The sequence below is a fragment of the Patella vulgata genome, chromosome 5 (genome assembly GCF_932274485.2).
Source record: "Patella vulgata chromosome 5, xgPatVulg1.2, whole genome shotgun sequence".
Taxonomy (NCBI): domain Eukaryota; kingdom Metazoa; phylum Mollusca; class Gastropoda; family Patellidae; genus Patella; species Patella vulgata.
In genome coordinates this window covers 47592442-47614672 of record NC_065883.2, presented here as the reverse complement: position 1 = coordinate 47614672, position 22231 = coordinate 47592442, and the positions used below count along the sequence as shown (strand labels likewise).

Here is a 22231-nt window from a genome sequence, read left to right as displayed (position 1 = left end):
TAGGGGATATTTGATTTTTAAGTGTTATTAAAGTCACCTAATGAAACTGACGAAGAAACAAATGACAAAATGAAATGAAGTTCACATTCATCGATTTATTCCAAATGATCGTTAGACTAAGTAAGGCACAGACTGACCATTATAAGGGTAAAATGATACCCGGGGTCAAACAGCAAAGTTACCACAGCATCACAACCAAGTCAGTAACGGGTAAATCCTCCTCTGTTTGCCAAACAAGCATTGATCCGACGTGGCATACTCCTAATGAGACGTCTAAGGTCATTTTGGTCCAGATTGTCCCATTCCTGTTGCAACGCAGCAGCAAGTTCTTGGACATTGGCAGGAAGTTGTTGACGTTGACGTAACCTCTGTCCAAGCATGTCCCAGACATGCTCGATGGGGGAGAGGTCGGGACTCAGTGCTGGCCAAGGTAATGTGGTGATGTTCTGTTGTTGGAGGTAACCTGTAACGATCCTGGCCCTGTGACATCTTGCGTTGTCATCCTGGAAGATGAAACGGCGGCCATGACGTCGTGCGAACGGCACAACATGGACTGCCAAGATGTTGTCCCGGTAGTACTGGCCTGTAACACGCCCTGCAACAACATGTAAAGCCGTTCTTCCAGCAACAGTGATGCCTCCCCACACCATAACAGAACCACCCCCAAATCGATCATGTCTGATGACGTTAACGTCTTGGAAGCGCTCGTTTCGACGACGCCACACCCTCCTACGTCTGTCCAAAAAATCAACAGTGAACCTTGACTCATCTGAAAACATCACATTGCTCCAGCATCGATTATCCCAGTGTTGACGATCCCTACACCAACGACGTCTTGCCTGAATGTGATGATCTCTCAAACAAGGGATCACGCGAGAACGTCGGGCGCGAAGGTGACCCCTATGCAGTCGATTCCGAATCGTCTGGCCACTCACTCTCACACCAGTGTCTGTTTGAAGACGAGCGCTGATCTGATTTGCTGTGATGACACGATTTCTCAAGGCCAAGGTACGGATAAATCGATCCTGGGCTTGAGTTGTCGCCCTTGGTCGACCTGAGCGTGGTCTGTCCTGTACAGATTGTGTATCACGGTATCTGGACCATAGCCTGCTTATGACAGACTGAGAAACATTCATCGTCCGCGCCACAACCGCCTGTGTTGTGCCGATCTGTAGCATGCCAAGGGCACGTAACCTTTCATTTTGGGTAAGCCGACGCATATCAAAATTTGTTTTCTGGTCACTAAAACAATTAAACTGATGTTTCCACCCTGGAATTCAATGCCACAATGACTGTAACATTCAAAGTCAGAGTCGTGCAAATCTTGGGTTGGACCCCCATGATGATCCCAAGCATCACCTGCATTCCATGCGGTAGCTATTGGTGCGTTTGGGCGTCACATGTAACTGGAAATGTTTCTTCTGTTAGGTTCTATAGTGACTTTTTTCGTAGTCATTTGCATATTTTAGTATTATGCCCCCAAAATCAAATATCCCCTACTTTTTTTGAATAGTATATATTGCCTAATCAGCGAATTTTTACCATTTAGATTTCATACGATCGTCCATTGTTCGGGCTATCCAATGACACTTTAGTTGTTTTGAAATCTTACGTAGTAATCACTTTTTTCGCAAGATCACATTTTTTTTACTTTTTATGTTTTTTTTCTCAAGATATCGGATATTTTTTTGACTACTTCTGGTTTTTGGATCATTGTCGGGATAATTTTAACAAGTTGTTTGATTACCTTACCTTCTGTACAAGAAGTTTCAGAAAAATCCATTCAGCTGTTTTCCAAAGAAAGAAAAATGGTAGAGTATTTTCAGTAATTTAAGGATTTTTCAACTTTTTTACAAGATTTAGGCTCTTTTTCGACAACTTATATTATTTCAATGCTTTTATTTTTGGACTCACGCCATAGTCCACCCATAGGACTCTGAGTAAAAAAAGTTTAAGAAAATCCGTAGTTGTTGTGTTTGAGAAAAAGGCCATTGATGGGGCTATCCAGCGACACTTTAGTTCTTTTGGTCCGCTAAGATCTGATGGAGAAATCAAGTTTTTCGCAAGAGCGCTAATTTTCTTTAACCTTTTTCTTCATTTTTTGATTACGTCCGGTATGGAGATTGTTGTCGGGATAGTTTTGATAACTGGATTGGCTTATCAAATAGCCACAGGGCTATGTAATGATATATTACATTGTCTGATCAGATAAAATGCCCCTTGGAAATCCTATGTTCAATAGTGCCAAAAATGCAAAAATGTCAATATATCGAAAATTAAATTTAAATATTTCAATACATATTATACATCGTTAGAATCGTAACTAGGTCAGCTATCTGAATGTGTAACTTTTTTGTAAAAATTTGTTTAAATAATAAAGTAATAGAGAATTTTCACGATTTTTCAACTTTTTTCGATTTTCAGTACGTTATTTTACCTATTCCAGATGTTTCAATGTCTTATTGGATGGATTCATGCACAAGACTACCGGAGGGACTCTCAATAGGGAAAGTTTAAGAAAAATCCTTGAAACAGTTTTCGAGAAACAGGCGCCCAAAAACGCTCCAAATCAGAAAATACTTGATTTTCAGCATGTCATATTTTGCTGCTTGGTCATACTATCTGTATAAATTGGGCATCATACGACAGTCCATTTCCCGGGCCACTCAACGAAAGCTTACTTTGTTTAATCCGTTGATATTGGACACAGAAATCGAGTTTTTCCCCAAAACATCAATTTTTTGTGTTTTTTCGAAATATCGGACATTATTTCGACTACTTCCAGTTTCCGGACCGTTTTTGAAATTGCTTTATCAAGCGGTCTGACTATATAGCTTTATGTTCCAGGACTTCCAGAAATATCGATTTATCCTTTCCAAAAAATATAAGGATTGGGAAATGGGCAGAAAATTCGAAAAAAATCGAAAAATAAAGGGTGATAACTCGGAATGAAACTTATATTTCTAGAATCGGATGGTCTTCAGGTATCCAAAAATGTAGGTCAAATTTGAAAATTTTGAAAAATAACAAAAATTGTCTCTTAAACAATATTTTTCATTTTTCGAACGCTAGAAGTCAGCGACGAAGTTTCGAAATTTCGAAATTTTTAACTGCTATCGTTCGGGAAAAGACTCAGGGTTTCTGAAAATGTCATTTGTATGAAAATAGGTACAGAATTGACGAAGCTACGGCCGTTTTTTAATTTTTATGCACCGCACGAAATTCGGCCACTTCCGGTCTGCGCAGAAGTTTCAAAAATAGTTTATCAAGTAGCCACCACATGGTTTCCCGATAGAAAATTAGGTCCCATATCGGTATCTGTTACAGGCACTGAGAAATAGGCTCCCGCGAAAAAAAAAAAATATAAATAATAATTTTAGTAATCTCAATAGGCTTAAAGCCTAATAAATAATAATAATTTTAGTAATCACAATAGGCTTTCAGACAAAAGTCTGAAAGCCTAATAATAACTAGACCTGCAAGCAGCACTGAACCGGCTTTCAGGAATCAGACAGGAAGTGTGTCATACAATCGCCCATTTATCGAGCTACCAAACGATACTTTAGATGTTTTGATCCGGTCTCACCCGACGGTGAAATCCCGATTGTTGCAAGAGCACCAATTTGTTTTACTGTCTTTTTTTTTTTTAAATATCGAATATTTATTTGACTACTTCCTGTTTACGGATCATTATCGGGATAGATTTAACAAGTGGTATGGGAACTTAATTTCCTGTACTAGAAGTTTCAGAAAGATCCATTGGACAGTTTTACCTCCCTTGTACCATTAGAAGCAGATTTACAGATATAACGATTTTTCGACTTCTTTTCAAAGATGGTGGCCCTTTTGGACCATTTATACTAAATTGAGGCTTTTAAATTTGGATTCACACCATAGACCACCGTTAGGACTGCAAGTAACAGAAGTTTAAGAAAGGAAATATGAGCAGTTTTCGAAATAAAAGCGTCTGAATAGGCTTCAAAAAGGAAAATAATAGATTTTCAGCGTTCCATTATATATTGCCTAACCCGCGAATTTTTTCCATTTAGATCTCATAAGATTGTCCATTGTTCGAACTATCCAATGACACTTTAGTTGTTTTGATTCAGTGAAATCTGGCGTAGTAATAACTTTTTTCGCAAGATCTCCATTTTTTTATTTTTTACGTTTTTTTTTCTCTAAATATCCGAAATTTTTTCGACTACTTCCGTTTTTTGGATCATTGTCGGGATAGCTGTAACAAGTTGTTTGGTTACCTTACCTTCTGTACAAGAAGTTTCAGAATAATCCATTCAGCTGTTTTCCAAAGAAACAAAATTAGAAGATCATTTTCAGTAATCTAAGGATTTTTCAACTTTTTTCCAAGATTGAGGCTCTTTTTGGACAACTTATGTTATTTCAATGCTTTTATTGTTGGATTCACGCCATAACCCACCCATAGGACTCTGCGTTAAAAAAGTTTCAGGAAAATCGGAGTTGTCGTTTTCGAGAAAAAGACGTCTAAAAAGGTTCCAAAAACGGAAAATACTAGATTTTCGGCGTACCACAATTTATTTTCTAACCATCGAAATTGTACCATTGAGATGCCATATAATAGTCCATTAATGGGGCTATACAAAAACACTTTACTTCTTTTGGTCCGGTAATATCTGACCGAGAAATCCAGCTTTTCGCAAGAGCGACAATTTTTTAACCTTTTTTTTCATTATTTGAATACTTCCGGTATGGAGATTATTGTCGGAATAGTTTTAATAACCAGTTTGGGCAATTAAATAGCGACAGGGCTCTGTAATGATATATTACGTTATCTGATCAGATAAAATGACCCTGAGAAATCCTATGTTCAAAGGTGACAAAAATGCAAAAATGTCAAAATATCGAAAATTAAATTTCAATAACTCAATACATATTATACATCGTTAGAATCGTAATTAGGTCAGCTATCTGAATCTGTAATCTTTTTGTAAAAATTTGCTTAAATAATAAAGTAAATAGAGCATTTTGCAAAATTTCACGATTTTTCGACTTTTTTCGATTTTCAGTCCCTTTTTTATCGTATTCCAGACATATCAAAGTCTTATTGGATGGCATAATTCACAAGACTATCGAATGGACTCTCGATAGAGAAAGTTAAAAAAAAAAGGTGCGGTTAAGTTTTCGAGATACAGGCGTTCAAAAACGCTCCCAATCAGAAAATACTTGATTTTCAGCATACCATATTTTGCTGCCTTTTCATAGTATCCATATAAATCGGGCATCATACGACAGTCCATTCCCCGAGCCACTCACCGATACCTTAATTTGTTATATCCGTTGATATCGGGCGGAGAAATCGCGTTTTTCTGAAAAGCACTCATTTTTAACATTTTTTTCAAAATTCCCGACATTATTTCAACTACTTCCGGTTTACGGATCGTTTTTGAAATTGCTTTACAAATCAGAATGACCATATGGCTTTATGTTTCAGGACTTTCAGAAACATCGATTAATCCTTTCAAAAAAATATAAGAGTTCGGGAATGGGCCCAAAATTCGAAAAAAATCGAAAAATAAAGTGCGATAACTCGGAATGAAACTTATATTTCTGGAATCGGATGGTCTTCAGGTATCCAAAAATGTAGGTCAAATTTGAAAATTTTGAAAAATAACAAAAATTGTCTCGTAAACAACGTATTTTCAAAATTCGAACGACAAAAGGCATAGATGAATGTTCGAAATTGAAAAATGTGAGATAGCCATTATCTCGGAAAAGATTCCGGGTTTCCGAAAATGTCATTTGTTTGAAAATAGATAAAGAATTGACGAAACCACGGCCAATTTTCAATATCGCGAAAAAGTACAAAGTTCGGTCACTTCCGGTATGCGCAGAAGTTTCAAAATTGTTTTAAGGAGTAGCCACCACCTGGTTTCCCAATAGAATATTTGGTTCCAGATCGATATCTGTTTTCGATCATGGAGAAATAGGCTCCCGGGATAAATAATAATAATAATAACTAGAACTGCGAAGCAGTAATGACGGGTTTCACTGGTGCCATGTTACCATTGAACTTATGTCACTTTTGGTGCCATGTTACCCTTGAACTCATCGCTTCCAGTACCAATTGAACCGATAAATAGATATGCACAAACTTTGCACGCATCAAATAAAATGGAAGCAGAATCAGCCAAATCCAGCAATGTCAATTCATTGTATACATTTGTTACATGTAAGTGATCCTGACAAAATTACATTACTTGCGGTGATAATGAAAATTCTAAATTAGTTTTATAAATTAGTTACATGTAAGTGTACAGTACTTCCGGTGATAATGAAAATGTTCAATTAGTTTTATGAAATCAGAAATGGCATAAGGCATCACATGGTGAAAATTTTATGTAAATCGAATAATAATTGCCACTTTTATAGACCAAAAACCTTAAAAAGTGACTTGTAGAAAATCGTCTATTTCTCTGCAACCGTACAAGTTAGAAACCATATTTTGGTATCTGTATGATCGTTTGGGATCAATCTATGCATTGACTGGAATCAAATATCATAATTTTAAATACTTTACAAATCAGACGCATTTGAATAAAATATCTGCTTTGGAGGCTAAAAATACAGTTTTCGCCAAAATGACGTTACTTCCGGTGATAATGAAAATCTTAAATTACTTGTATGAAATCATAAATGGCATTAGGTATCACACAGTGAAAATTTTATGAAAATCGAATAATAATTGACACTTTTATGGACCAAAAACCTTGAAAAGTGACCTGTTGAAAATCGCCTATTTCTCCGCGATTAGTTGATTGGAATCAAATATCCAAATTTTAAACAAATAACAAATACGACTCACCTGAATAAATTATTTGTTTCGAAAGCTATAAATATAGTTTTTGCCCAAATTACGTCATTTCCGATGATATTGAAAATATTAAATTGGTTTGACCTAGTTACAATTGACATTACGCATCAAATGGTATCACTTTTATGATAATCCAATAATAATTGACTCTTTTACAGGCAAAATAGCGTAAAAAGTGACACTTGCAAAATTGACCATTTCTCGGCAACTGCTCATATTACAAACTAATTTTGAGATAGATTCTCTTCGTATGAATTAATGCTACAAGTTTATAAAAGTCAAAAAGAAATATTTAAAATATGAAACGCCTGAATGGGTTGTAAATAGCTCAATTTTACACCGTTTTTCACCTTTAAACCGAAATGGCGCAAAAATGAAATAAAAATTTAAAAAACGGCTTCCGACTTTTTTTGCGCCTTTACATGGCGCAACTTCTTACTTTTTACTTATTTTAAAAAAATAATATTTGCTTTCGAAAAGACGTACCTAACCGCCAAAATTGTAGTTTTGGTCAAAATTACGTCATTTCCGCTGCTGACAGAAAGCTTTATCGGTAATAAAAAAGTTGAGACTTTGCACCATTGAGCATATGAACTTTGTTTTATACAAATTGAGCAATAAATAATTAACCTAGAACCCATAAACTGAATTAGCCAATAGCGGCCAAGGTGAATTATCGATACAAAAATTTTTCATGTTTTTGCTCAAATTACATGACCCTTTAATTATAGGTAGAGCGCCATAAAAAAATATTAATAAATAAAAAAGTTTTTTGTCAAAATTTAAATTTTCAAAATTTAGCGCCTAATATCTTCGAAGATTAATCGAAAATCAAAAATATAGGCGTCCAAAAACGCTCCAAATCAGAAAATACTTGATTTTCGGCATGTCATATTTTGCTACCCTCTCATAGGATTCATGTGAAATTGGTATCATATGATAGTCAATTCCCCGGGCTACCCACCGATACCTTAATTTCTTTAATCCGTTGATATCGGGTGGAGAAATCACGTTTTTCCCAAAAGCACCCATTTTTTGCGTTTTCTTCAAAATATCGGACAATTTTTCGAACTAGACCTGCATGGCAGTACTGAATCGGCTTTCAGGTAACAGACCCGAAGAAAGCATACGAAAGTCCATTCACTGAGCTATCGAACGATACTTTAGCTCTTTTGATCTGGTAATATCAAACGGAGAAATTGCGTTTTTGGCATAAATCTTTATTTTTACGCATTTTTTCAAAATATCGGATATCGTATCAACTACTTCCGGTTTACGTATCAATTTCAGGATAGTTTTAAAACGTGGCGTTGGCCTTTAAATTCCTGTACCAGAAGATTCAGAAACATCCATTGAGCAATTTTGAATAAAAAGAAAAATAGAAGAGCATTTTCAGTAATTTAACGATTTTTCAATTTTTTTCAAAGTTTGAGGCTCTTTTTGGACCATTTATATCATTTCAAGTCTTTTACATTTGGATGCACACCCTAGACCACAACTCGCTAACCTCTAGATCCAATAGTCAATCCCCATATTAGTCGAGAAATTATCAGATTTCCCAGCTTGGTTCTTCCCTTGTGAAAAGTGTAAGGATGATGGATGGCCTGACAAAGGACAACATATAGTCAGAGGGGATGAGAAACCTAGGTCCTATGTACGCATTTGTTGCACGTAAAACACAACCCAAAACAATTGGAATACTAAATAAGTTCCCTATAGCGCTGCTGTCCGGGCAAAAATCGTTCATACCACAATTTTCTAAATTGATTATCTATTTCTGGTAATGTGCACCACTTTGATGTCATTTTCTACCTAAGCAGTTGTGGGGGTGCCAGTCACATATTTTAAGGAGGGGTGGGGTGACCAAATGGTTAACTCGTCCGTATTCCATCATCAGGTTTATCATTGAATCGATTGGTGTGGATGTGTCATAGATTATACATGACAAGGACTAGTGCCTGTCCAATCTCCTGGGTTTCCTCCCACTGCGAAAGTTTCTGTCACGAAGTCAAACTGCTGCGAAATCCAAAACCCTGCTGTACGTGACCAGGGCATAGGGTCATCTGGTTCCCCCCCCCCCCCCACTGGTAAAGACCCCAATGCACAAGCATATTATTGAAATGAAGTTTAACCATAAGTTATGCCCAAAATGACCTATTTTGTGTCGATAGATGTTAAACACGTGAAATAACAATGGTCTGTCATTGCATCAAGTCGCGTAGTCTCCGACATCCACAACCCCCAAATCTTCAACGTACAGGAGGGGTTTTGGACGGTTGTCAATATTTCACGAAAAGTTCCCTTGCCCATGCCTAACCGGGAGTTGTTTTTTTTAGATGGTTGATTATCCAATATATTTAGAGGCAGACCACTATTAATTTCTCCGATGTTGAATCACTGGTGTTCTACATGCAGTAGCCCATTCCCTAAATTTTGTCGAGAACTACCCTTTACAGCACAGCTAGTATGACATTATGGGATCATCAGAGTACTGAATTTGTATAAGGGTTGACCACCAAAATTTCAATTCACTGATATTCATAGCAGACTGGGGACAGAATATCATGACCGTGTTAGTGCAAAAACAAAACAATGCTTCTCGACTTGGTGTATTATTAGGCCATAAAAGTCTCAAACCAGGCAGAAAATAGAAATTCAATACCTCTTCATCAATTCTACAACCAAATGTCAATACAGATAGGCAATCAAAATGGCAAAAAAGAAACGAGACGTACACCAAATCAGACAGAACATAGATGTTCAATACCTCTTCATCAATTCTACACCAAAATGTCAATACAGATAGGCAAACAATATGCCATAAAAGGAGGGAGAAATATCTAAAAATAACCGGCACTATCGAGATATGCAAAATTAATAGTGTTCTGCATCCATCTAGCCACATCAGTTACCAAACGATAATTTACTTGTTTTGATTCAATGACACCCGACGGAGAAATCTCGATTTTCGCCCGAGTACCAATCTTTTACTGTTTTTTCTCTCAAAATATCGGATATGTAACGATATTTAGCAAATAATTGCTAGTCTGAGTCCAATTTGTTAGGAGTGGTTACCTCTGTTATACCGTTACAAGCGTAATCATTAATATGAATCATATAGCGATTTTTCGACTTTTTTTCAAAGATTTGGGCCCTTTTTGGACCGTTTATGCTATATTGACCCTTTTAGATTTGCATTCACACCCTAAACCACCGTTAGGACACTAAGTAACCGAAGTTTAAGAAACAAATTTAGAGTAGTTTTCGTGATAAAAGCGTCTGAATAGGCTCTAAAAAGGAAAATTCTAGATTTTCAGCGTCCCACAATCTATTGCCTTTCGCATCGAATTTGTATCATTTGGATGTCATAAGAACTTTCATTATTCGGGCTATCCAATGAGACTTTATTTGTTTAGATTCGGTGAAATCCAAAGGTGAAATCACGTTTTTGGCAAAAATCTTCATTTTCTTTCAAAATATCGGATATTTTTTCGACTACTTCCGGTTTTTGGATCATTGTCGGGATAGCTTTAACAAGTTGTATAGATACTTAACTACCTGTGCCAGAAGTTTCAGAAACATCCATTGAGTAGTTTTCGAAAAAAAGATAAATAAAAGAGCATTTTCAATAATTTCACTATTTTTCAACTTTTTTCAAAGATTGAGGCCATTTTTGACCACTTATATTTTATTTTTGGATTCACACCCTAGAAAAGTTTAAGAAAAATCGTTGGCGTTGTTTTCGAGAAAAAGGCGTCCCAGAATGCACCAAAACGGAAAATACTAGATTTTCCGCGTACCATAATTTATTTCCTAACCATCGAATTCGTATCATTTAGATGTCATAAGATAGTCTATTCATGGGACTATCCGACGACACTTTAATTGTTTTGGTCCGCTAATATCTGACGGAGATTTTGAGTTTTAACAAGAGCGCCATTTTTAAAAAAAAAAATTTACCTTTTTTTTTTGTTTTTTAAACTACTTCCGGTATGCGAATAGTTGTCGGGTAGTTTTAACATCCGGTTTTGGAACTTGAATGGGCACAGGGCTTTATAATGATATACTAAATTAACCGATCAGATAAAATCCCCCTGAGAAATCTTATGTTCAGAAGTTGCAAAAATGTCAAAATATCGAAAATAAAATTTCAATAACTGACTACATATTATACATGGTTAGAATCGCTATTTGGTCAGGTTTTTCAATTTATAACTTTTTTTTGAAAATTTTTTAAAATAAACAAATGATAGAGAATTTTCCAAAATTTCACGATTTTTCGACTTTTTTCAATTTTCAGTCCCTTTTTTTATCCTATTCCAGACGTATCAAATTCTTATTGGATGGTTTCATGCACAAGACTACCGAAAGAACTCTCGATAGAGAAAGTTTAAGAAAAATCCTTGGAGCAGTTTTCGAGATAAAGACGTCCAAAAACGCACCAAATCAGAAAATACTTGATTTTCAGCGTGCCATAGTTTTCTGCCTTGTCATAGTATCCTTATAAATTTGGTATCATACGACAGTCCAATCATCGTGCTACCCAACGATACATTAATTTGTTTAATCAGTTGAAATTGGACGGAGAAATCCCGTTTTTCCCAAAAGCCCCCATTTTTTGCCCTTTTTTTAAAATATCGAGCATTATTTCGACTACTTCCGGTTTCCGGACCGTTGTTGAAATGGCTTTATCAAGCGGTCTGACTATATGGCTTTATGTTCCAGGGCTTTCAGAAATATCGATATATCCTTTCCAAAAAATATAAGGGTTGGGAAATGGGCAGAAAATTCAAAAAATAAAGGGCGATAACTCGGAATGAAACTTATATTTCTGGAATCGGATGGTCTTCAGGTATCCAAAAATGTAGGTCAAATTTGAAAATTTTGAAAAATAACAAAAATTGTCTCTTAAACAATATTTTTCATTCCGTTCGTTCTCAAATAGCGTAAAAATATGGTATATCAAGGTTGTGGACCCTATAGAGGTCACAATTTCTATCCGATTTTGTTGAAACTTGAAATGTAAGTTTATAACCCAAAGATCTCTGTTCCTTTCGACATTCGCGCATAACGGACCGTAACTTCCTGAAATGTAATCAGAATTTTAAACAAAATTTCTAAAAATAAAAATTTTAGAAAATTTTGAAAATTTTCCAATTTACACCGAAAAAAAAATGAAAGCGACAAAGTTTCTAAATTCGACGTTTTTGAACTGCTATCTGTTCAGAAATGTCTTCAGCTATCCAAAAATGTAAATAAGAGAAACATCTGTTGAGAATTAGCAGAATTATGGCCGATTTTCAATTTGCGTCCACGTTAAAGATTTGACGCATATCCGCTACGCGTACAAATTTGGTTTTACATTTAAGCACTAGCCACCAACCATTTTCCCGAGAGAAAACCAAACTGCAGAATTTAAAAAATTCCTAGAAATAAATTTTTTAGAAAATTTTGAAAATTGCTTGTGGACCCTCTATAGGCTAAAGTTAATATCCGATTGACTCATGAGACGAAGAAGTCTTTTGATTTTCAGCGATTTTCGATAATTACTGCCAGAGTTATGGTCCTTGATCACTTTAAAAAAATCTTGTGGACGCTCTAGAGGTCAAAGTTAATATCCGATTGACTTTAAATTTATGCACAGTGTTTAAGGTCATGAGACAAAGAAGCCTATTGATTTTCAACGATTTCGGATAATTACTGCCAAAGTTATGGCTCTTGATCACTTCAAAAAATCTTGTGGACGCTCTAGAGTTCAAAGTTAATATCCGATTAACTTTAAATTTATACACAGTGTTTAAGGTCATGAGGCGAAGAATCCTATTGATTTTCATGACTTAATGATTTTAATGTATTATAAATTTTTCATTACCAAAAAAGTGAAATATGCGACAACTCTTGTTGACTGCCCGGACGATATAGCTGCTGTGGGCGTATGTTTCGTTGCCTGGCAACCTATCTTTACTTCCAAAATAATATGTCAATGACGTAATTCTTGAGGTTCGAAAATAGCAGATTTAAAGTAAATGTTTAAAAGTACCCAAAGAAATACATATATGTAAAATAGGTCAAATATTCAGCTATGTAGGTTAATTGTTGTTTTGTCATTAACATTTGGGAATTTTGGATTTGTAAAGCGTTTCGAAAAAATATGTATTCCAAAATCAACATCCATTCTGGGAGACAGGTTAAAGATTTAGAAAGATCCAAAGATTAGATTCTTGGATATAAGCCTGTCAGAATCTTAAGAACGAAATTGTCCTGTAAACAACTTTGTCGGCACGAAAAACTTCAAATTGAAAATTCGAAATTTTGAAGAAATACCAAAAATTCATGCCTTAGCCGGGCTATCCAGAAATGTAATAATTTCGGTAATAGGAGACGGAGTCTTTAAACCACGACCTATTGTGTATGTTTTCAAGCCCATTAATGTGTATTTTTCACTATTTTTCATTTTCAATTCAAAATGGCGTCCATCATTTGCCAGAAATAAAAATTCTAAGCCCTACATTTGATGGGTATTCCTTCAAGGATTCGGAAAATATAATTCCCTTGTCTGTAAGTAAAAAATGAAAAAAGCCTTAAGGATATTTCACATTTCAAGATGGTGGCACTTCCGGGTTGAGCTACAAACTTCATTTTTGTGTACAAATCTGTAGTGTCGTAGCTAGTACAGGAAAAATAATTCAAGATAATCTAACCTATATTTCGTCGATTTTTTTGGAAAATTTTGATCCATTATTTCTCCAAGGGGAGATAAGTTTTGAAAATTTCTAATGACATCTTTCACGTCGCATCCGTAAGATCTACTTTCATTCCAAAATTCAACAAAATAGTGCAAATGTTAAAGGAGTTGTCAAGTTGATCGCAACTTCTGGGTCGAAATCACAGTGAAGAATTTTCGAAATTCTAAAATATGAAAATGCAGATGAAAATGATTTTTTTCAAGGTACTCAAATAAAAAAGAATTATTAAAATAGGTCAATAATGCACAAAATTACGACTATGCATTGTCAATTTTTTCGTTCGTAAATTTCGAATTCGTAAAACGTTTTGAAAATATATTTAATAAACGTTCGCCCCCCCCCCCCCTGTCACATGTCATGGGTTATATAAAGAGTCTCAAGGAAAAGGAATTATTAAAATCGATCAAAACTCGAAGTTATATAGGTATATATATTGAGTAACAGTGCACCCGGGCAAAAAAATCTGGAAAATAAAGGTAAATAATTGAGACTTGTATTGCTGTAATCGAATTGACTCCCCGTTCCTGAAGTTTAAAATATGGATCGAACACCCAACCTCCAGGCTAGCAAGCCAGCATCTTAATCACTTAGCCAACGTGATCCCCTTGTGTCGTGGAATGATCGTTTGGAAAATTATACAACCCTAAATTGCACGGTTATTAATATGAAATGAAATAGGCTTTAACATCCTGCTGTTCTGCTTCTACTGGACTAATTAAGACAGGCATACGCTATACAGAATGCTATGAGGGAAGTTTTGCCCGGGCAGCGGCACTAAGGCCTTTTTATACACCCAAATTGAATTGTGGTCGTATATTGTCGTCGCCCCCGTCTGTCCGGCCGGCCGGCGTACACAATTGCTTGTGGACGCTCTAGAGGCTAAAGTTAATATCCGATTGACTTAATATTTATGAGACGAAGATAATTACTGACAGAGTTATGGCCCTTGATCACTACAAACAATCTTGTGGACGCTCTAGAGGTCAAACTTAATATCCGATTGACTTTAAATTTATACACAGTGTTTAAGGTCACGAGATAAAGAAGCCTATTGATTTTTCAGCAATTTCCGATAATTACTGCCTGAGTTATGGCTCTTGATCACTTCAAAAAATCTTGTGGACGCTCTAGAGTTCAAAGTTAATATCCGATTAACTTTAAATTTATACACAGTGTTTAAGGTCATGAGGCGAAGAATCCTATTGATTTTCATCGATTTCCGATAATTACTGCCAGAGTTATGGCCCTTGATCACTTTGAAAAATCTTGTGGATGCTCTATAGGCTAAAGTTAATATCCGATTGACTTTAAATTTATACACAGTGAGACGAAGAAGTCTATTCATTTTCAGCGATTTTCGATAATCCTGCCAGAGTTATGGCCCTTGATCACCTCAAAAAATCTTGTGGCCGCTCTAAAGGCCAAAGTTAATATCCGATTGACTTTAAATTTATACACAGTGTTTACAGTCAGAAGATGAAGAAGCGTTTGATTTCCGATAATTACTGCCAGATGTTATGGCCCTTGATCACTTCAAAAAATCTTGTGGATGCTCTAGAGGCTAAAGTTAATATCCGATTGACTTCAAATTTATACACAGTATTTGAGGTCATGAGACAAAGAATCCTATTGATTTTCAGCAATTTCCGATAATTACTGCCAAAGTTATGGCCCTTGATCACTTTGAAAAAACTTGTTGACTGCCCGGACGATTTAGCTGCTGTGGGCGTATGTTTCGTTGCCTGGCGCTGGCAACCTTTATTCTTATATCGAATTCCAACTGAAGAGTGATCTTTAATGTGGACACCAATTTATAGATGGGTCCTCAGTTGATCGGCCTATCCGAACGATTAGACAGCTATTCTTGTCAGGGTCTCCGTTCAATACCACTATAAGGTGAAACAACGCTGGAAAATGCTGACATTTATGCGTATTTATTGTGAGTAACATTGCACCCGGGCAAAAAAAAAAGGAAAATAAAGGGAAATAACTGAGACTTATATTGCTGTAATCAAATTGACTCCCCAGGGAGTGCCAGAGGTTTAAAATACGGATCATTTTATTACTTTATTTTAAAACTTGAAAGATATTTCTGTAGTTCAAAGAGCTAGAACAAAGTCACCTGGCTGGGACATCAGGTGTTTCCATATATCAGACAAAATCAAAACCATGCTATGGACAAAATTGCGCAAACATGAAACCCCCAAAATGTCAGAAACTGTTCGAATATAACATATTGAATTGGTCTTTATATCGGAGATTTACTTTTCCCCTACCAGGTTACGACATTTACAAGGTTCAGTCTAATATCCCCAGACCACTTGAATTAGGTTAAAAGGTGAATTATCAATATAATTAACGGCGATCGCTTTATGATCTGGATATCTGTCTACGTTTAAAACCCAGAAGCATCAGAAAATGATTAGAAAATAGTTGAAAATATCGAACAATAAACTGAGATAACTTGTAATGAATCTTATATTTTTGGAATCGGATTGATCTCAGCTATTCGAATATTTAGATCAAGTTTGTAAGTTTTAAAAATTAACATAAAAAAAAATGTCGTGCAATCAACCTTCGAAAACAGGAAACCAATTCAGGAAACGGCGGCTTATTCCGAGTATTTCCAAGCCGTTAATGCAGATTTTTCTAAAAACATTGTTTAAGTTAAATAATCAGGTCTACTTTTATTCCAAATTTCATGAAAATCGTGCTAATATTAAAGAAGTTTTCATATTCGTTTTTACTTCCGAAATAATATGTCAATGACGTAATTTTTTAAGTTCGAAAATAGCAGATTTAAAGTAAATGTTTCAAAGTACCCAAAGAAATATGAATATGTAAAATAGGTCAAATATTTCCAAAGTTACAGCTATGTAGGTTAATTCTTTCGTCATTAACATTTGGTGATTTCGGATTTGTAAAGCGTTTCGAAATATGTATTCGAAAGTCAGCATCCATTCTGGGAGACAGGTTTAAGATTTAGAAAGATCCAAAGATTAAATTCTTGGATATAAGCTTGACATAATCTTAAGAAAGAAATTGCTCTGTCAACAACTTTGTCGGCACGAAAAACGTCAAAGTCGAAATTTTGAAATACCAAAAATTTGTGCCTGATCCGGGCTATCCAGAAATGTAATAATTTCGGTAATAGGAGACGGATTCTCTAAGGCACGACCTATTGTGTATGTTTTCAAGCCCATTAATGTGTATTTTTCACTATTTTTCATTTTCAATTCAAAATGGCTTCCATCATTTGCCAGAAATCAAAATTCTAAGCTCTACATTTTATCGGCTTTCCTTCTAGGATTCAGAAAATATAATTCCCTTGTCTGTAAGTAAAATATCAAAAAAGTCTTAAGGACATTTCACATTTCAAGATGGTGGCACTTCCGGATTGACCTACAAACTCCATTTTTTGTGTAAGAATCAGCAGTGTCATAGCTAGTAGAGAAAAAATAAATCAAGGTAATCTGACCTATATTTTGTCAATTTTTTGAAAAATTTGATCCTTTATTTCTCCAAGGGAAGATAAGTTAGAAAATTTCTAATGACATCTTTCACGTCGCATCAGTAAGATCCACTTACATTCCAAAATTCAACAAAATCGTGCAAATAATCCACAAAGTTACGACTATGCATTGTCAATTTTTGCGTTCGTAAATTTTGGTTCGTAAATTTTGGTTCGTAAAACGTTTTGAAAATATATTTAATCAACGTTCGCACCCCATTTTTTTTTTGGGGGGGGGGGGTGTCAAAGTTTCAGAAAGATCCTATGGTAAGGTGACCCACCATAAATAAATATCTCCATATATCTCGACAATTACGCCACAATATTTATATATATGCCAAGCCTCAAATCAGTTTCACACAATTATAGTCACTAAATAAACGATCATGTTGTACTTAATAAGCTATGACCATTAATCATGTTTAAAATACAGATGTGACGTCACCCTTTGATGTTGGTGTACCATTATTTCAAATAATCGTACGGGCAACTTGCCAATAGTACTTTATTCATACCAGTGAGATATTGGACTAGTGTGACGTAAAAGCTCGTGCGGAGTGTCAGTATTTTAAGATGTTTAATGGTCTCGAGCTTACGACATTGCGTAATATATTGTAAAAACATTCGGGCCTACGGCCCTCATGTTGTTACAATATATTACTTAATGTCTCGCTCTCGACCATTAAACAATACATAAATAATAGACTGAAAACTGGTTCCAAGAGTCGTCCATAACATCCAGACACTTTTGAGTAAAAGATAGGTTACGTGCCCTTGTTTTGAAATTAGTCTCACTTAACCAGTCTATCGACCATTCTACGTCTGATTGACAGGTCGGGATAATCAAGACTACTTTTTTACGAAACATAACAGAAAGCTAGAACAAGAAATTGAATTTAGAAATAAGCACGTTAGGTAGCTCAACAATCGTTTTAAGAAGCTTGTAAAAGTAAAATGAAACTACTGCTAGTATCATGTTCCTGTCTAACCCGAGTGCTTCAGAGATATTATTTGTACTAAACCAAAAGATGCCGATCTTAACGGTACAGTTAATGATAAAGCGATTTAAAAAATGAAACGAATGTAATTTCTAAATCTGCTGTAATAACCAAGAAGCTTAATTTTACTGCTATTCAAAATCGTCAACAATAAATTTTTTACGGCTGTAATAGTTGATAGTTTTGTAGAGAATTACACGTGCCATTGCTATTTATAGTATCATACTGTCAGAAAGTTGGTCTCGGCACGGCGAATGTGCACGCTTCAGTGGTAGTCTCGAACTATCAGCGGTGGACTGTATTTCTGTGAGTACATGGGTCACCCTACCTATGGTTAGATTCTGAGAAATCCGATTTGCAGAAAATACACACACACAAAAATAATAATAATCTCAACAGAAACAATAAGCTCTCATATGAAATATGAAAAGTTAATAATCTTAACAGAAACAATAAGCTTTCATATGAAATATGAAAGCTTAACAGAAACAATAAGCTTTCATTAGGGGATCACGTGGCTAAGTGGGTAAGACGCTAGCTCGCTAGCCTGGAGGTCTGGTGTTCGATCCCTGCATTGGCCGAGAAAGTTCATCCAGATTTTCCGGCGTGGTTCTCCCTTGTCAGTGATGCAGGACGGAGGGGCTGACAAGGAAAGCTGTCTAGTCGTTCGGATGGGACGGAAAACCGAGGTCCCGTGTACACATTGGCGTGCACGTAAAAGATCCCTTGGCAGTTGGAATTCGATATAAGAGTAGGCCGTAGTGCCGCTGCCCGGGCAAAATTTCCCTCATAGCACACTGTATGGCGTATGCCCGTCTTCATTAGCCCAGGTTAGGAGCAGAACAGTAGGACGTTAAACTCCATTTCATTTCATTTCATTTTTAATAATATTAATCTTAATAAAAGCAATAAGCTTTCATATGAAATATGAAAGCTTAATAATAATAATAATTTTAGTAAAAACAATAGTCTTGCAGACAAAGTCTGAAAGCCTAATGATAATTTTATTTTCAAAGGGTTGAAAATTTGTCCTGGAGACTTGTCTTACATTTTGCCCTTTATCATAGAAGTTAACCATAAAGTTTGAATATAGAAGAGAAATATTTACAAAAGAATATTAACAAAATCACAACTGAATATAATAATTACAATCACGATATAATAAAGTTGTCAAACAAAATTGTACAATTGTGTAATACCAATGTTGCGGATCCTCTAGCGGTCACAATTTTGATACGATTTTCATAAAACTTAAAGCATGTGTTTATATCACGGTGATATCGGTTCTTTTTGATATTCGCGCATATCGGACAGATATTCAGCATTCTGCAGGCTTCCATTCAGAAAACGTGATAGAGACTACAGTTTTAACAGATTGTTTAAAAATTTGCTGTGACGTGTTAGGGCTGTGAGGAGATGCACTCTCTTGATTTTCAAATTGGGTGTGAAGCATTGGGATTTGAAATGATAACCCTGTTGATTTTTAGCAATCTAGGACATTATGTTCCAGAGATCTATTTTGATAAGACTAATATTTTGAATGTAACTAATTTCAAAGACAATTTAGATGAACAAGCTGTTGTTGATTTTCCCGAAAACAAGAGTTAAGTGTAGTTTTCGGAAAGAATAACTTTTATCAACATACATTTTCCATATTAGTAGGCTATAATTTTTTTTTTTTTTTTCAGCAAAGTAAAGAGACACTGTACGACATGCACACAACTGGAATAGCCATGTTATTTAGTGCTGGTACTTTCTTATATGTTGCAACAGTTCATGTTTTACCAGAAATCTCTACAGGAAAATCACTTCATACCAGTGTAGATGGGACAATTATTGTTAGAGAACACAAAGGCTTTAAAAAAATTGAATTATTGGCTCTGGTTACAGGATCGGTAATACCGGTGGTTTTATCAGTTGGTCACAAACACTAAAACAATATTTACAAAAACAAAATGAAATAAAAGAAGAACAATTATTTAGTTTTGTTATTTATTTGAATATTGAATGAGAAGAAAAGGTTGAATTTACTTGACACTTAGCCATTTTGGGGTCACTATTTAATTTGTTGCTTTTTATACGCCCACATTTTCATGTGGACGTATATTGTCGTCGCCCCTGTCCGTCCGTCCACAATTGTTTCTGAACAGTCTACAGGTCACAATTTTTATCCGATTTCAATGAAACTTGAAATATAGGTTTATCACCCAAAGATCTCGGTTCCTTTCGATATTGGCATGTATCGGACTGTAACTTCATGGATTATGGCCCCTGATTGTACGAAATTCAATACCTCTTCATCAATTCTACACCCAAATGTCAATACAGATAGGCAATCAAAATGGCAAAAAAGAAACGAGATATGCAAAATTAATAGTGTTCTGCATCCATCTAGCCACATCAGCTACCAAACGATAATTTACTTGTTTTGTTTCAATGACACCCGATGGAGAAATCTCGATTTTCGCCCGAGTACCAATCTTTTACTGGGTTTTTTTCTCAAAATATCGGATATGTAACGATATTGAGCAAATAATTGCTAGTCTGGGTCCAATTTGTTAGGAGTGGTTACCTCCCTTATACCGTTACAAGCGTTATCATTAATATCAATCGACTTTTTTTTCAAAGAGTGAGGCCCTTTTTGGACCGTTTATGCTATATTGACCCTCTTAGATTTGCATTCACACCCTAAACCACCGTTAGGACCCTAAGTAACCGAAGTTTAAAGGGACAATAACACTCTTGCTGGCTTGAAAGCTCCAGAAAATAAATAATATCTCTATCTAAGTACCAGATGTTTAAGTGTCCTACCTGTTGTGTAAATTATCCATTACATCCAATTTTACTTGTCCAGAGGGTTCGAAAATATTTTTAAATTGAAGTTTCATTTGAAAAGGTTTACGTTAGACGTTTCAAACCATTATGTTGAATTTTTCAAAATTTTTAAATAAGGTGTGTTAAGATAAAATTTGTATCATCAATTAATTGAAATATTCTAAAATAGTACAATTTGTTGACCAGAATAAAGATTGGGACATATTATTCAGTTACAATAAGAGTGGTATTGAACCTTTAAGAAACAAATTTAGAGTAGTTTTCGTGATAAAAGCGTCTGAATAGGCCCTAAAAAGGAAAATTCTAGATTTTCAGCGTCCCATAATCTATTGCCTTACGCATCGAATTTGTATCCCTTGGGTGTCATAAGAACGTCCATTATTCGGGCTATCCAATGAGACTTTATTTGTTTAGATTCGGTGAAATTCAAAGGTGAAATCACGTTTTTGGCAAAAAATCTTCACTTTTTTGCATTTTTTTCTCAAAATATCGGATATTTTTTCGACTACTTCCGGTTTTTGGATCATTGTCGGGATAGCTTTAACAAGTTGTATAGATAATTAACTTCCTGTGCCAGAAGTGTTAGAAACATCCATTTAGTAGTTTTCGAGAAAAAGATAAATAAAAGAGCATTTTTATTAATTTCACTATTTTTCAACTTTTTTCAAAGATTGAGGCCATTTTTGGACCACCTATATTATTTCAATGCTTTTATTTTTGGATTCACACCCTAAACCACCGATAGGACTCTGATTAAGAAAAGTTTAAGAAAAATCGTTGGCGTCGTTTTCAAGAAAAGGTCGTCTCAGAATGCACCAAAACGGAAAATACTAGATTTTCCGCGTACCATAATTTATTTCCTAACCATCGAATTCTTATCATTTAGATGTCATAAGATAGTCTATTCATGGGACTATCCGACGACACTTTAATTGTTTTGGTCCGCTAATATCTGACGGAGAATTCGAGGTTTTAACAAGAGCGCCATTTTTTTTTTTCATTTTTTTACCTTTTTTTTCGTTTTTTAAACTACTTCCTGTATACGAATCATAGTCGGGTAGTTTTAACATCTGGTTTTGGAACTTGAATGGGCACAGGGCTTTATAATGATATACTAAATTAACCGATCAGATAAAATCCCTCTGAGAAATCCTATGTTCAAAAGTGCCAAAACTGCAAAAATGTCAAAATATCGAAAATTAAATTTCAATAACTGACTACATATTATACATGGTTAGAATCGCTATTAGGTCAGGTTTTTCAATTTATTACTTTTTTTTGAAAATCTGTTAAA

The 22231-nt window shown here is 35.3% G+C and overlaps 1 protein-coding gene across 1 annotated transcript in view; it reads left to right on the top strand.

Moving 5' to 3' along the window:
* Window positions 1-20080, top strand: part of LOC126821189 (zinc transporter ZIP9-B) — a 224699-nt gene extending 204619 nt beyond the window's left edge. Inside the window, exon 7 of the mRNA XM_050549598.2 lies at window positions 19791-20080. Coding sequence (XP_050405555.1) covers window positions 19791-20036 — 246 coding nt within the window. The 3' untranslated portion in view covers window positions 20037-20080. The remainder of the gene's footprint in view (window positions 1-19790) is intronic.
* The last annotated feature ends 2151 nt before the right edge of the window (window positions 20081-22231 follow it).